The 16,672-nt window shown below is 43.1% G+C and overlaps 1 protein-coding gene across 3 annotated transcripts in view; it reads right to left on the reverse strand.

The window, feature by feature from the left end:
* Positions 1–16,672, reverse strand: part of NELL2 (neural EGFL like 2) — a 225,822-nt gene that overhangs the window by 156,190 nt on the left and 52,960 nt on the right. For 2 of the 3 annotated variants that reach the window (XM_054024804.1, XM_054024787.1), the window contains exons 4-7: positions 8,368–8,541; positions 8,158–8,254; positions 1,344–1,416; positions 1,080–1,177 (exon numbers count right to left, since the gene is read on the reverse strand). In XM_054024804.1, coding sequence (XP_053880779.1) covers positions 1,080–1,177; positions 1,344–1,416; positions 8,158–8,254; positions 8,368–8,541 — 442 coding nt within the window. The remainder of the gene's footprint in view (positions 1–1,079; positions 1,178–1,343; positions 1,417–8,157; positions 8,255–8,367; positions 8,542–16,672) is intronic. The other variant, XM_054024796.1, reaches the window with a different exon arrangement.

Genomic DNA, 16,672 nt, shown 5'->3' on the forward strand with positions numbered 1-16,672 from the left:
GCTGCAACAAGCACTGTAAACATGGTAACCTGTTTCATTCCAGTTTTACAAAATCCTTAGTCTGACAGATAGAGCTTGCATATTTATAAACCCTTGTTCAGGAAAGTTGATGGTATTTACTATGAAAATGTGCAATTGCATGAAAACATTGAAATGTAAGAAAGCTCTCTGAATGTGTCAAGGCTGTATCCCCACTTTGAACTTTAGGGTACAAATGTGGGGGCCTGCATGAAAACTTCTAAGCTTAACTACCAGCTTAGTTCTGGTCCGCTGCCACCATTCCCAAATGGATTCCCTTCCCTGGGAAGCCTTGAGAAACCTTTCACCAATTCACTGGTGGATCAAGATCCAAACCCCTTGGATCTTAAAACAAGGAGAAATTAACCCTCCCCCCTCCTTCCTTTCACCAACTCCTGGTGAATACAGATCCAACCCCTTTGGATCTAAAAACAAGGAAAAAATCAATCAGGTTCTTAAAAAGAAGATTTTTAATTAAAGAAAAAGGTAAAAAGTCATCTCTGTAAAATCAGTATGGAAAATAACTTTACAGGGTAATCAAACTTAAAGAGCTCAGAGGACCTCCCTCTAGCCTCAGGTTCAAAGTATAGCAAACAAAGATAAACACTTTAGTAGAAGGTACATTTACAAGTTGAGAAAACAAAGTAAAACTAAGACGCCTTGCCTGGCTTTTTACTTACAAGTTTGAAATATGAGAGACTTGTTTAGAAAGATGGGGAGAACCTGGATTGATGTCTGGTCCCTCTCAGTCCCAAGAGCGAACGACTTCCCAAACAAAGAGCACAAACAAAAGCCTTCCCCCCCCCCGCCAAGATTTGAAAGTATCTTGTCCCCTTTTTGGTTGTTTAGGTCAGATGCCAGCCAGGTTACCTGAGCTTCTTAACCCTTTACAGGGAAAAGGATTTTGGAGTCTCTGGCCAGGAGGGATTTTATAGTACTGTACACAGGACAGCTGTTACACCCTTCCCTTTATAGTTATGACAGAATGGAACATCTGTATTTTTTGAGAGAGACCTGAATTGAAGCCTATGCCCCACACCATGTCTCTGAGTAACTGTTACCTTAGCTGATGTTTTGGCTAAAATGTCCTGTAGCTCCATGATTTTCTGTACAAGTCCATGGAAGTCATTACACGTTGGGCAGGCTGGAATTACAAACACTACATTTGTTACATTTGTCAAATTGTATATATAATAGGTTCAATCTATACAAGTCACAGCTGAGAACCAATATATTGGAGCTCAAGGTTTTAAAAGAGCTTGCAGGACAAAAATGAAGCAAGAAGCACACCTTTGATTCTATGGTGTAAGAACTAATAGACTTACTGCGATTAAGATCTGGGCACTGAGAAATAAATCCTTGAGGCATGACAAGTAGTTGCACATCTTGCATTATGCCCTGTGTGCAAGTGGGGATAGAAAAGAAAGAAGAGTGGGCATTATTTTTATCTGTCAAAATAATATTCCACAGCAATGTTCACCACATAAAACATTAGAGCTCACAAAGAAAAACTGCATGAAAAAAACACTGTTTATGAATACAATACTTCTTATTTGCACCCACTGTGGTGATGGGAGAGCAAAGAGTAAGTAAAATAGATAACTGTACATGTACACACATAGTGAACCATTTTTAAAGGCATACGATTAAATGTCAAGATGTAATTAAATGACAAGAGTCTGGTTGTTTTGAATTCATTGTTATTTTTAGTTACCCATTGAAGAAAAGCTTGAAAATGACCTTTAAAGCAACTTAAAAATTTATTTCCAGTTTCAGGGTCTTTGAAACACTGTTTTAAATAAAATGCAAATATTCACTGAACTACTGTTGTCAAACAGAAGTGAAGATTAAAGAAACTTGAGTCATGAAAAACAGATTCAGACAGGCATTTCATGATTTTGATATGGATCTTTTCATATAGCATACCTAATTCAGAGAAGCAACATATCTATTACACAGCTACAGAGGAGCATCTTGACAATTTAGGGGAATAGGACGTTTAGCATGAAATTCAAATATACCAGCTGGAAATGACCTGTTTCACCCAGAAGGACAGATCACATGTTTACAGGCAGAATTCACACACATCCTTAGTCATTAAGATATAATTAGCAGCCACTTTGCTGCTCTCCTAAAGCAAAGGCCAAACGCAATTTAGAAATGAACCATCCTATCACACACACTGCAGATATCCCTTTCATCTACCCTTCATTCCATGCCTTACACTGATCTTCAAAACTCATTCTTAAAAGAAATGCAGTGAATTGGCAATGAATTACAAGAGGATTTATAGCGCTATGAAGAAAAGGTATCAAAACACTGTGGACTCAATCCTAATTAAAGGCCAAATCCCACACTGATTCAGCGGGAACAAGTTTAGGTTCAAAACCAAATAAAACCCTAGACCAGGATCTTCGCAAGTGATCCATGATTTTGGGGGCCTCGTTTTTCGGCTATCCAATGTGAGACTGATTTTCAGAAAGTGCTCAGCATACACCTTCAGAAAACCAAGCCCCTAGGCACCCAAACCCACTAGTCATTTATTAAAATCTTGGGCTACAAGTCTGAAGAGATTTACAGTCCACAATGCTATGTTCAATATTTTTGTTTTCAGTTTAACCATTTGTATATCATATATTGAACAATCAATAAAATCAACCTATTTTGGATGGATTGGTGCTATTATTCCTTGCTGAATTTCATTTAATTTGGCTTTTCTCAGTAAGGAAAAATCTCATGGTATTTTGACTCATCTAGACTTCCTTGACAAACAACTAAAATAAACCAAAAGGCAACTACAGATGGTGTCTTTCATTTTACACCTTGATGTGTGTGCATGTTCCATCACAGTCCGAGACATTTCAGAAAATGGATGAGTATCATGTAAAGGCTTGAAAAGAAATAAATACATGATAATCTAAAAACTGTATTAGTCATAAGCAGAAAATACAGAACATTAAGTGAGTTTTGGAGCAGTATAAGCAATTTTGGAAGGGCTCACTCACCCTTGGAGCAACCCCTTGAGTCAGTGCGAGCTGTTGCCACTATCTTTGGCTCCAGCACCTCCTGCTGGCCAGCTGCCTCTGGCCCCAGGTCTTGTGGCTCAGCCCTCTGGCCAAGACAGCTAAATTCAGACCCCTTCTGGGTATCATAAACAAGCTCTCACAAAATCCAAAGAAAACTGAATAGTTCTCCTACCCTCTTTGGCTATTGTGGTCTTTTCTTCTCTACTTACAAATCCTATCTCAAGGCTTCCCTCGCAGAAGCCTACATTGCCCCATCATGTGCTGTCCCCAATCTCTCTGTCTATGTAACCTAACCCTGGGCTTCGCTCAGTCAGAGAGACCGGTCTTCTCTGCTGTCTCTCCCCGCAAGTACCTCTTTCAGTCTACTTATTACGACTTAGCTCCATTTCCCCTCAGGTTGGGAGCCAATTAGCTCCTCTCCTCCCCAAGTACAAACCCTGACTAATTGGGCACTTTTGCCAGCCTTGCAAGTGATGGGATTAAGCCCCATTACACACATCTCTCAAGGTAGTGCCCATCAGGACTCTCTCTCCCCATCACTGTATGGGGCCCAGGGGCGGCTCTATGTTTTTTGCCGCCCCAAGCACGGCAGTCAGGCAGCCTTCAGCGGCATGCCTGTGGGCGGTCCATGGTCACGCGGGTTCGGCGATTTTTCTGCAGGTGATCTGCCGGTCCCATGGCTTCGGCATACCCGCCGCCGAATTGCTGCCGAAACCGCAGGACCGGTGGACCTCCCGCAGGCACGCCGCCGAAGGCCGCCTGACTGCCACCCTCACAGCAACCGTCAGGCCGCCCCCCGCATCTTGCCGCCCCAGGCACGCGCTTGCTGCGCTGGTGCCTGGAGCCGCCCCTGATGGGGCCCTGCAGTTGCTTCCTCTAAGTAGTACTCAGATAAACAAACAATTTTTATAATCTAGCATGTCTTCAGAATGTCCTTTCCAGTATTCTCTATCTTGGAGTGTAACTGCAGAGCCTCTTTTGCAGCAGTTAATCTCTCTTGAAGTTCCCAGATCTGTTTACTCTCCATGGACAGTCCGGCCTCTTGTGATTGCCCTTTGGGTGCCGGGTCAGGGTCCACAATTGAGGCAGCTTCTTCTGTCTCCTCATTCAGAGCATCCATTCCCCATGAACCCACCCAATCCAATTTCTTTTCTGCAGGGGCCTGTTCTTGGCTTTTAGAGGTTGCAGCACCCTTTCCACATATTTCCATGGTTCTCAGTGCAGCCAGCTCCCATTTGTGTTGCTGCCAACAATTCTTTTCATATGCCAGTTCTAGTCTTGTCCAAATCTGTCCTTGTTCTTGTTATGTGGCCTTCTCTATTATTTTCTGTCATTAGGGTTGCCAATTTTGTTTAGATGTATTCCTGGAGGTTTCAATCACATGACAAGCTTGAATTAAAGATAAATCTTTAATTCCTGGAGACTCCAGGACAATCCTGGAGCATTGGCAACCCTATCTGTCATGAGGTTTTCACCTCCTCCAGCTCTTGGTTTGCCTTGTGCAATTGTGTTTCTAGGGCCTCTAGCTGGCTTGGTATCTCTTGTTCAAATCTCTCAACTACATTTCCCCAGTCCTTTGAGTACTCGGCCCTGTCTCTAGGCCACCCGGCACAACAGCCTGTGTCCAGATGAGAGTTGCCTTATGGTTAATTTGTTCATGTGATATCCTTTCTTAGAGATAGGGATAGGGCTGGGAAATTAGGCCAGTGTCTCCCTACAATTATGGGCAAGGAGAGGTTTCTTAATATACCAACTCTCAGCTTGTACCTCTGTTTTTGCAGTTGGGAGTCTACTCCCTCAAACCAGTGTCCAACCGCACCTGGAGTCAATCAGTCCTCTCGTTTCACATCTAGACACATTAGCAGTTCTGGTAAGCTGGAGCATGCCCCCTACTGAGGGAACATGCCAAATTGTACACTTTCCTGTAGTAACAATCCAATAGCCACACTCCATGAAAGGGTAGTCCTTTCTTTTGTGACCTGGTTGACCACACCCGAAACACACCACCATATTCTTCTGACAGATTCCTGGGTGCTTGGTGATGACTGAGGTCCCACTCCCTCTTCTGGTTTCTTAGGTACCAGATTACCTAAGAACTTCTCTCCACATATGTCTCCCTTGCCATCTCAAAATCAGGATTCTCTATTACCCTGCTTTCCTTGGAATAGTCCCCTTGAACTAACCCCTTGTTTAGGTGGTTCAGTATTATCTGCTTCCATGTAGGCCTCTGCTCTCTCAATGGCCTCATCAGTAGAAGTCAAAATCTCCAGACCCAACTTTGAGCTCTGGCAGACAAGATCCTTAGACATTGTTCTAATGTTACACCACCTTGTCTAAAGAGAGCATGTCAGGGTGTAACCATCATGTGGCCAGGCCCCGTAAACGCTGTGCTGCCACTCTAGGGCATATCCCCTGGGGAAAGGCTCTATCCTAAACCAATGTTGGTATGTTTCCAGGGTCAGCCCCAGCCAAAATGGCTTCTTTCACAATTCTGTCGGACCTACTCGTCAGACAAAGCTCGGTAGGTCACTTGAGCTTCTCCCGAAAGGAATGAGGACAATCAAGCTGCCCAAAAGGATTTGGCCCACCCTGCTGCAGTTGCTACCCTCTCAAAAGTGCTCAAGAAGGCCTCTGGGTTGTTACCTGGGCCCAATTTTGTGAGGCCGGGAACCGGTTTGGCAGAACTTTCTTCTCCTGAAACTACCCAGGGCCCTGGGATCCACTTCTCTAGGCACTGCAGGAAACGTTCTTGCTGAGCCTGTTGAGCCTCTTGCTGTTGTTGTTTCCCTTATAATAGACACAACAAGAGAGCATGTGTCTGCTCCTGTTGCACTGCCGGCATGCGGAAAAGCTCCTCCACATTCCCCAACTGGAGGAAAAAGGCCTTCATCTGTCCATCTTCTCCCCACTTTTAAGGTAGTTGGTATCTCTCTCCTTTCTCATAAAGTGGGTGTCTCCACAACCCCAGGTCTGGTACCAATATGTGGCAGGGTTCACTCACCCTCAGCACACACCCTTGAATCAGTGCAGGGTGTTGCCACTCTCTTCGGCTCCAGAGCCTCCTGTCGGCCACCTGCCTCAAGCCCCATGTTTTCTGTGGCTCAGCCTCTGGCCAGGTCACCTAAGTTCAGACCACTTCCAGGGTATCATAAAAAAATCCAAATGAAACTGAGTAGTTCTCCTACCACCTTGGGCTATTGTAGTCTTTTCTACTCTATTTACAAATCTTATTTCAAGGTTTCCCTTGCAGGAGCCTACACTGTCCCTATAGTGTGCAGTCCCCGTTCTCTCTGTCTGTGTACTTTAACCCTGGGCTACTCCCAGCCAGAAAGACCCGTCTTCTCTGCTGTCTCTGCCCCAAATTGAGCTCCTTCCATCTACCTATTACAGCATAGTTCCGCCCCCTCTGGCTGGGAGCCATTTAGCGACTCGCCTCTCCAAGTGCAAAGCAAGACCAATTGGGTGCCTTCACTAGCCTTGCAGGGTTGGGGGTTAAGTCCCATCACAGTAATCTTTAATTATTTGTAAATTATTTTGTTTACTTAAGTCCAGAATGCCACTTTTCAGTGGATTCTGCCCCCTATGGACTTGGTCACCTCTCAGCCATTTAACAAGGAGATTGGCATTTAATATAGAGAAGGAAAAATATACTGATTTTAAAAAACAGATACAGGGCTCAGTTTTCAAAACGGAGTGCCTGATGGGACATCCATTCCATATCTCAAACCCACTTGGGATTTAAATCCACACTTAGGCATGGAAAACGTGTGTTTACACATCTAATGCTGATTTCAGCACCAAAGGCAGGACTTGCATTGAATATTAAAATCATAGTGTTTTATCCAAGATTTAAAAATTAGCAAGGCAGATTCAGTCAGGACACAGTGCCCAGGATCCAAAGTACTCTAGCCTTCAGGGCCTCAAGTACCAGAACATCCTTGTGGAGACAGGGCTGCCAGGTGTCTGAAACTTCTGTTCTGCATGGGACCCCCGCAGCCAACCTCTGAAATGGGTGAGGTCAAACCATGGACAGGGAGTGTGGCCAAGGAGTCATCGAATATGAATTAAGCATGACCATAAATCTTGACATTTTTCTAGTCCAAATGCAAAAACTTACTTCTTCAACCTTGCTTTCCCATATAGCAACATATAGTGGTATAGTCATTGTAAAGTTAAAATGCAAAATAAAGCACCTGTAACTATTCTCCCGGGGGAAGAAACTTTGTTCTCTTTACTGATGTTAATCACCTTGTTAATTTCTAACCTTGGAAGATGCTCAGAGGTGTAATTTAAGAACCTAAACACAATAGAAGGATAATGGCATTGAGGACCATGTATTGTATTGGAGTAGATAGCTCTTTCCTCTGGTGAAAAATATTCTGTGACAAAAAACATACATCTAACTGTGCAACAGGCAATACAATCCCTATTCTGTTGCCTCTGAGGAGCCCCTTTCACCTTAGTCATCGAATATGCCCCTCTTAAATGGCTAACTGGCTCTCTAGCTTTACTTATTCACAGTATACCATAATTTGGCAGCAGCCCAACTGAACACAGATTTCTTCACTCATGGGGATTGTGGCTCCTGACACACATGCAGTGGATATCACTTTGGTGTAAGGAAGTGTGTGACAGGATGCATGATGGTTGTGGTAACTTATTTTCAACTCTAACTAATAAAGATTGGCTCCTGATGACAATTCCTTGCTGATCACAGCAGTTTCATTCCAGATGAGTAACCCCGCCAGCTGATTCAGCACATGGTCCAGGCATCCTCCTCTGTGGAACCTTTTACAGACTCCTGGTAGCAAGATAAACCTTACTTGTCTCAGGCAAACCCCTGGGAGGAAGTTGGTAGAGTGAGGATCCTCTCACCTCCCATGAGGGTGAATCCCTCTGGAGCACAACGCCCCGCATTGGTGCTGGAGGATGAAATTTGCCTGCCCCTATGACAAGGATTATGTTCTGCTTAAGGGAACTGGACCAACAGCATCCTCACATGATAAAGCCTTTATATACCACAGTATTTAAAATATTTCCACTGCTTCAGATATGGAGGGAACACTTGCCATTTTTACCTATGTTCAGTCTTTTCCTCTCAGGGAAAGCCTACCTTAAAATAACCATGTGCGTTATTCCGCTGTCCCAACCAAAATGCTGTACCCAAAGGTAAATCCATGTAGGGCTTTTCCACAACCCTTTCATAAATTCTGTTAAGAAATAATAGAAGAAATAAACCTCAAATGGTTATCATTTCATTTATTACTGAGCAGGAATGCTCCAGACTACTACTTATTAATATGAAATATCACTCTTCACTTACCTATTACAGTCCACATGTAAAATCAAGTGTGAGGCACTGATTGCTAAGGAAAGCCTGTGCCACTTATCATCTGCCAAAATGTACGGAAACACTTCTGTGTGTGAGTGATGGCCGCCTGAACGGTAATGCAACCTGATTTCATTTCGATGTCCACTGCTCTCCAGTTCCAAGTACCTACACCAAAAATGCAGCATTGAGTCATTAAGCATTCATATCAGGACAGGAGAATGCAACACTGCATATAATGTGGTGGCTGATTATCATATATGAATGATTAACAAGAGGAAGAAACCAAGAGAAGGAGGCCCTCAGTCAGAGTGAAAATAGAGACTCTGCAATGTTGGTCTTGTATTTTCCTTTTAAATAACTCTTTTAGGAGCAGAATGCAGCCTTCATGCAAGTGTGTCAGATCTCAAGCGAATAAGAAGAATTCCACTAGCATCATCAAATTAGATCTCTTCTGTTGCTCTTTAAACACCAATGTGTTCCTTAACATAGTACCATTTTTCTGTTATTAAAATAATCTGATTCAGAACCACACAAAATCCAGCACACTATCCTCAGATAGTGGGCAGAGTATCCTGGAGATATACAGGCACACTAAATACAATGAAGACAACACCAAGTGCTGTGAGTGGAACTATTACCCATCATCAGGATTACTGGGGTAGTAATAAGCAAGCAAGAACTGAGGCTGGATATTGCCTTCTTGCTTTAGGATATACTGTGACATCCCTTTGCATTATTCATAATCACAGTTTTTGCCAAAGAACTGGAGGTGAAGAAATGCTAGGCCCTTCTGAACTCACATACGCTTGGTACAAAACAGCATTATATGTATACCAAAGTTGGGTGAATTTGAGCACAGACAAGCTGGAGATGCAGCTGTAGGTGGATTTAAAAGCGCCTCATGGTCCAACCCATACCAGGATAGACAGAGTTACTCCCTGCCTATCCTGAGAAGTAGGCCTCTTCTAGTACGCAAGCAACTGCCTGACAAATCATCCTGGGAAGGGCAGGGCTTGCTCACTCCTTGCTCAGGTCCCATGAAGCCCCTTATTGCTACACCCTGCAAAAGGGAGCTAAGGGTGGAATGATGGTGATGGTGGGAAGGGGCAATCAAAGCCTGAAAAGAGGTTCTGTGTATGCTGTACCACCAACACATGTGTTTTATGCAGCAGTGTGGGAGTCAAGTATATATTTCATTTCCAAGCCAGAAGTAACTGATCTTACCAACCCAGACAAATATCCATTACCAAACCTATGCAAATGTATGACCCCTTTAATACCTGCTGCAGATCCACAGCTACTGGCTGGTACAGGCCACGCCACTAGCAGTAGGAGTAAGAGAAGGCCCAGGAAAACCTTCCTAAACTCATCAGTCAGTATTGCCTGCACCACGCATTCAAAAATCACAAGCCAGGTTTAAAAATTGGATGTCACAGTATATCCTAAAGCAAGAAGGCAATATCCAGCCTCGGTTCTTGCTTGCTTATTATTTAAACATCATGAGATTTTTTAAAAGAATAAAATTTGGAATTAATTTGTTTTCTGGGTTTTGAATCTTTACTGTTCACATTTTCAAGCTTTTCTCTGAAACCATGAGACCTAGAAACCTTTTTTTTAAAACAAAATCTGGGATTCTCCAATAACCACATAAATCCAGGAGCTGTTGCTTTAAGGAAAAAAAATACTAAATATCATGAGAGTTGCAAGAAGATGACAAGAGCTGGCAATCTCCCTTTTTTCTGTACAAGATTGATGGAATGGTTGTGGTTTGATACCATGTGTGTGGTTCTGTTTGCTTGTTTTGTTCTAATAAGACAAGTATTTTTCTAAAGTATAGGAAGGATAAGGAATTTAGTTTGCAAGGTGGGTGAGAGGAGACAAGATAAGTGAGTAAAAATAATCTTTTACAACCCCTGTTTCAAGGGAGGGGCTCAAATCACATCGCTCCTTTCTTTTAGCTTTTATAATCATTAAATGTGCCCTGCAATAGCATCAAAACAGTTACCTTTCGCAAAACTGGCAAAAGTCATGTTCCCCTTCCTCCCCATAAAGAGTATTTCAGCATGTTCTAATCTCTGCATTAACAAAGCAGTGAACTGACATCAGCAATCAAATTTACAATCTACAATAATTTACCTCCTTGTGGCCCAACAATCATTTTTGCATTGGCAAGAAACGTAAACTAACTGAAGGCTCGGCTGCAAAGAAAACGGGCAATAGTGACAGGGCATCAGTCAACCTAACAACCTCCTTCATAACTCATGCTTAAAGGATAAAAATAAGGTCACTCCTGATCAAACGAAGAGGTTGAACATATTGTACAGCTCTTCCAGCAACTGATCATAGATCTAAACCTGAGCGAGAGAGATAGGAATATGTTAAAAGATCATCTCTTAGAATGGATAAGCATCTGATCCTGCTCCCTTGGAAGTCAATGGGAAAACTTCCTTCCATGGAAGGATGAGCAGGCCAAGTGCATAGGAACTTTAAAAAAATGAAAAAATAAGTATATTAGTTGTAAAATAAACAACTATTTTGCTGTTTGGTGTATTGAGGACTACATTGGAATTGCAAGCTATCACTTTATACTGCACCCTGTCTATACTGCATCCTCCTTATGGTGGTGAGTGGAATACATACACAGCATGCCACCCAAGCACGGGTATAAATAGCAGCGTAGACATTGATGCACTGCTTAGGCAAGTAGAATAGACATGCCACAACCTTAGGGTATGTACCCTGCATGTCTCTCTACATGCCCAAGCAGTGCCTCCCCTGTCTACACTGCTAAAATTGCTGCCTCCTTGCTGCCGGAGCCTTTCCCCGCTGCAAGAGACTAAAACTGACATGTGCATGCTACATACTGCAATGTGGTCACAGCCTGCTTTTCACTGTGGCATGTACCCACTTACCCTACATGGTGCTGCCAGTGGTGTGAGGTGTACAGGTACCTTAAGAGTGAGAGGGTTTCTTGGCCCTGCTTGCAGGCTAGGGGGCTCTGTAAGGAAATATGCAATCAGGGCCTAGCATCAGTGTGGAAAGGGTCAGCTTAAAGCAAGGTTGTGCCATAGAGCCTTAGGGGGGCAACATGTTTTCTCTTTCTCGGTTTTTGGGTTCTGGTGTGTTATCATTCTGAATTCTAAGAAATAAAGTAGCTTTATATTGCAATTGCCAGTAACAATATTTATGTTTTTTAATCCAATTTCTTTGTGTGTATGCTGTGAACATAACACTTACATAGATGGGCTAGAAGAGGGTTTGCTGGGGAATATTTGGGACTTGGAACTTACGTGAAATTTTTGGCAAGTGATGGAGTCTGGCAGAGAAAAGAAGGAAACATGGGGTCAGCTCACAGCATTAAAGCAAGAACTTTTGATGGGATAAACCATGAGGTTGGAATTTGGATGTGCAGCCTTCTGGATAAAACATGAACTGCAGTTCAGGACTCCTGGTTCTATTTCCAATTCTGTCACTGATTCACTGTGTGAACTATAGGTAAACTCTCTGTTTACTAATCCATAACAAGAGCAAACCACTATTTATCTGCCTCACAGCAGGGCCTAATTAGTGTTTTTAAAAGCTCTTGGTGATTGTTAAACAAAAACTATGCTGCTGTATCTAAATATAGACAATTATCAGTTTCCACCATCTTGCTGTTATTTTTCATGACTACAAAAAAAATAAAGGCCCCAGCAAAGTCTTCCAGTGAGTAAACACTGACCAGTAACGACAATGTAACTTTAAAAACGCAGTTTATAATCCAGCTGGAAACAAACATGCTATCAGCAAGGGTAAAAACCAGCCGTACAAACAATCATTAATTTACGAGGGTGAGTCATGGCACCCAACATGAGGGCGGGGAGCCACTGTCCTCCATCTTGTCATTATCACACAGTTTATCTTAAAAGTTCAAAAATTTAAAAAAAAAAAAAAGCACCATTGAGAGAATAATAGTTTATTGTTCACAAACAATGTATAGAGGCATCAGGGAAACAGTGACAGAAGCAGCTGAAACAGCACCACCTTAAGCATGAACTAATGTTATGAAACTGAGACACAAGGGAGATATTGGGGCGTTAATCATTTTATCTCATATCAGATTCACCACAGAGTGGGCCAGATCCTCAGCTGGTCTAAGCTGACTTAACTCCATTGAATTCAATAGACCTATGCTGATCTACATCAGCTGAGGTTCTCTAAAGTATATAAGGGATAGAATGTCCTCAAGATCAGGGGCATCATTTCAGAAAAAATTCAGGGGGCCTGGGAGCGGGGGTCAGTAGTGTCAGCATAAAGAACACCATATGTGATTATATTATATCCTGCAAAGTTGGGGTGGCAGGAGTGTAAGACATAATGGAGCATACAGCTCTATGAAAAGTCAGGGGGGCAAGGGCATACCAAGGTGGTGGGGAGGGGACTGCCCTTCCTTTAACCCATAGAAAATGATGCCCTGCTCAAGATGAGCAAATATAATTAATGATGGAAATGTAAGGCCAAATTTTGCACAGAAAGAAACCACAGTAACTTCTGTTAACTTCAGAGTGAGTACATGTGATTAAGTGACGGCAGATTTGGGCTGTGATTCTCACAGATGCTCTCCCACGCTTATAGAAAAGTAAACTAAACCTCAGCAAATCAACTTGGATAACGGGTAACAGTGACAAAACTATTCTAAATGTCTCTGCTGTGCTAAGGAGTTCTAAATGTGTAGGGGAGGAAAATGACTGCTGGTAAGGGGGTATACATTTCCATTCTGTGAGCCAGCTGTTCTCCAAGGCAGATTTACTTCCAGGGAGAGCAGGAGGCGGTTTGTACTGCTGGCCTCTCCCAAGGATTCTGCTGAAGGAATGCTCCATAGGAGCCTCATCAGCTGAACTAGTGCATCCCTTTTCCTGCACCCACAGCCCAGATTCATAGATTCTAAGGCCTAAATCAATGGATCTCAAACTTTTGTATTGGTGACTCCTTTCACACAACGAGCCTCTGAGTGTGACCCCCCCCCTTATAAATTAAAAACACTTTTTTTATATTTAACACTATTATAAATGCTGGAGTTGAAGCAGGTTTTGGCGGGTGTAGTCTGATAGCTCGTGACCCCCCATGTAATAACCTTGTGACCCCCTGAGGGGTCACAACCCCCAGTTTGAGAACCCCTGGCCTAAAGGGACCATTGTGATCATCTGGTCTGACCTCTTGTATAGCACAGGCCATAGAACCGCCCTAAATAATTCCTACAGTAGATCTTTTAGAAAAAACATTCAATCTTGGTTTTAAAATTGTCAGCAATGGAGAATCCACCACAACCCATTGTTCCAATGATTAATTACCCTCACCATTAACAATTTACACCTTATTTCCAATCTGAATTTGTCTAGCTTCAACTAGCAGCCATTAGATTTTGTTATACCTTTCTCTGCTAGATTGAGGAGTCCATTACTAAATATTTGTTCCCCGTGTAGGTACTTAGGTTATATCTACACCGCAATGTAAGCCCAGGGTTAGTGGGACTTGAGTCAGCTGACCCTGCATTAGAGAACCCAGAGCTTGAGTATCTACATTGATTGTTTACCTTAGGTTAAGAATTTTCTATCCCAGGCTTTAACCTGGGGCTCAGATGCCCACCCTGCAGCATGCAGTCCCAGACTCCATAGTACCCACCTGAAATGTGGCCAGTCTAGCCCTCTGACTGTGGTGCACTCTGGGAAAACTTGACTGTCCATCCTGCACATTACAGGATGTCTGAACAGCCAGCCAACACATCCTGCCAAGCAATCATTTTGGTCAGTGCACTCCCAGCTACCAGAGCCAGCAACATGGAGGAGGCACTTCTCTTCCTTGCACTTTAACTTCTGTGTCAGGAAATGGGCAGAGCTTTCGGAAGGTGCTGGTGGACATTTCGGCAGTGTTTTCTGGCCCATCAAAGGCACCTGACATAGCTTATGATGGAGCAGGAGGAGTACCCAGGCAAGGCAGACTCAAACTTCTGGGACAGGTCCACAAGTACAGACTGGTGGGATCACAGTCATGCAGACCTGGGATGACCAGCAGTGGGTCCAGAACTTTCACATGAAGAAAGCCACATTTCTGGAGTTTTGTGAGCAGCTTGACCCAACCTTCCAACATAAAGTCACACATACGAGGCCACTCCAGCAGGCCAGAAGCAGGTTGCTATAGCCATGTGGAAGTTGGCTACCCCAGACTGCTACAGATCCATTGCAAACCAGTTGGGTGTTGGAAAGTCGACTATGGTTAAAGTGGTTGCAGAGGTTTCTGAGGCAATCAGGCATGTGGTTTACCCCAAAGTGGTAGTCATAAAAGATATTGCTGAAGTAATTGCTGGCTTTGAAAGAACAGGGTTTCCAAACTGTGCTGGGGACATTGATGGGACTCGTTTGTCCTCCTCAGGGAGCACATAAACCACAAAGGACACAACTGCATTGTTACGCAGGCCCTCATGGATCACAGAGAGCAATGTGGGTTGCACTGAAAAGGTTCATGATGACAGGGTTTTCCACCAATCAGGAGTCTACATTCATGGACAGGCTGGAACACTATTCACAACAAATGACACTATCAATGGAATTACTGTCGCACCACCAGCACATTTCTGAACCAAATGTCTCAGACTCATAGACTTTAAGGTCAGAAGGGACCATTATGATCGTCTAGTCTGACCTCCTGCACAACGCAGGCCACAGAATCTCACCCACCCACTCCTGTAACAAACCCCTGACCTATGTCTGAGCTATTGAAGTCCTCAATTTGTGGTTTAAAGACTTAAAGGTGCAGAGAATCCTCCAGCAAGTGACCCATGCCCCACGCTGCAGAGGAAGGCAAAAAAAAACCAGGGCCTCTGCCAATCTGCCCTGGAGGAAAATTCCTTCCCAACCCCAAATATGGCGATCAGCTAAACCCTAAGCATGTGGGCAAGACTCACCAAATACACACCCAGGAAAGAATTCTCTGTAGTAACTCAGATCCCACCCTATCTAGTGTCCCACCACAGGCCATAGTCAAAGATCAATTAATTGCCAGAATTAGGCTATCCCATCATACCATTCCCTCCATAAACTTATCAAGCTTAGTCTTGAAGCCAGATATGTCTTTGGCCTCCACTGCTCCCCTTGGAAGGCTATTCCAGAACTTCACTCCTCTGATAGTTAAAAACCTTCGTCTAATTTCAAGTCTAAACTTCCTGATGACCAGTTTATATCCATTTGTTCTTGTATCCACATTGGTACTGAGCTTAAATAATTCCTCTCCCTCCCTGGTATTTATCCCTCTGATATATTTATAGAGATAAATCATATCTCCCTTCTTTTGGTTAGGCTAAACAAGCCAAGCTCTTTGAGTCTCCTTTCATAAGACAAGTTTTCCATTCCTCAGATCATCCTAGTAGCCCTTCTCTGTACCTGTTCCAGTTTGAATTCATCCTTCTTAAACATGGGAGACCAGAACTGCACACAATATTCCAGATGAGGTCTCACCAGTGCCTTGTATAACGGTACTAACACCTCCTTATCTCTACTGGAAATACCTCGCCTGATGCATCCCAAGACCGTATTAGCTTTTTTCACAGCCATATCACATTGGTGGCTCATAGTCATCCTGTGATCAACCAATACTCCAAGGTCCTTCTCCTCCTCTGTTACTTCCAAGTGATGCGTCCCCAGTTTATAACAAAAATTCTTGTTATTAATCCCTAAATGCATAACCTCGCACTTTTCACTATTAAATCTCATCCTATTACTATTACTCCAGTTTACAAGGTCATCCAGATCTTCCTGTAGGATATCCCGGTCCCTCTCTGTATTGGCAATACCTCCCAACTTCGTGTCATCCACAAACTTTATTAGCACATTCCCACTTTTTGTGCCAAAGTCAGTAATAAAAAGATTAAATAAGATTGGTCCCAAAACCGATCCCTGAGGAACTCCACTAGTAACCTCCTTCCAGCCTGACAGTTCACATTTCAGTATGACCCAGTGTAGTCTCCCCTTTAACCAGTTCTTTAGCCACCTTTAAATTTTCATATTGATCCCCATCTTTTCCAATTTAGCTAATAATTCCCCATGTGGAACCTTATCAAATGCCTTACTGAAATTGAGGTAAATTAGATCCACTGCGTTTCCTTGGTCTAAAAAATCTGTTACCTTCTCAAAGAAGGAAATCAGGTTGGTTTGGCACAATCTACCTTTTGTAAAACCATGTTGTATTTTGTCCCAATTACCATTGACCTCAATGTCCTTAACTACTTTCTCCTTCAAAATTTTTTCTAAGAGCCTGCATACTA

The sequence above is a fragment of the Malaclemys terrapin genome, chromosome 1 (assembly GCF_027887155.1).
Source record: "Malaclemys terrapin pileata isolate rMalTer1 chromosome 1, rMalTer1.hap1, whole genome shotgun sequence".
In the NCBI taxonomy this organism is placed as follows: Eukaryota; Metazoa; Chordata; order Testudines; family Emydidae; genus Malaclemys; species Malaclemys terrapin.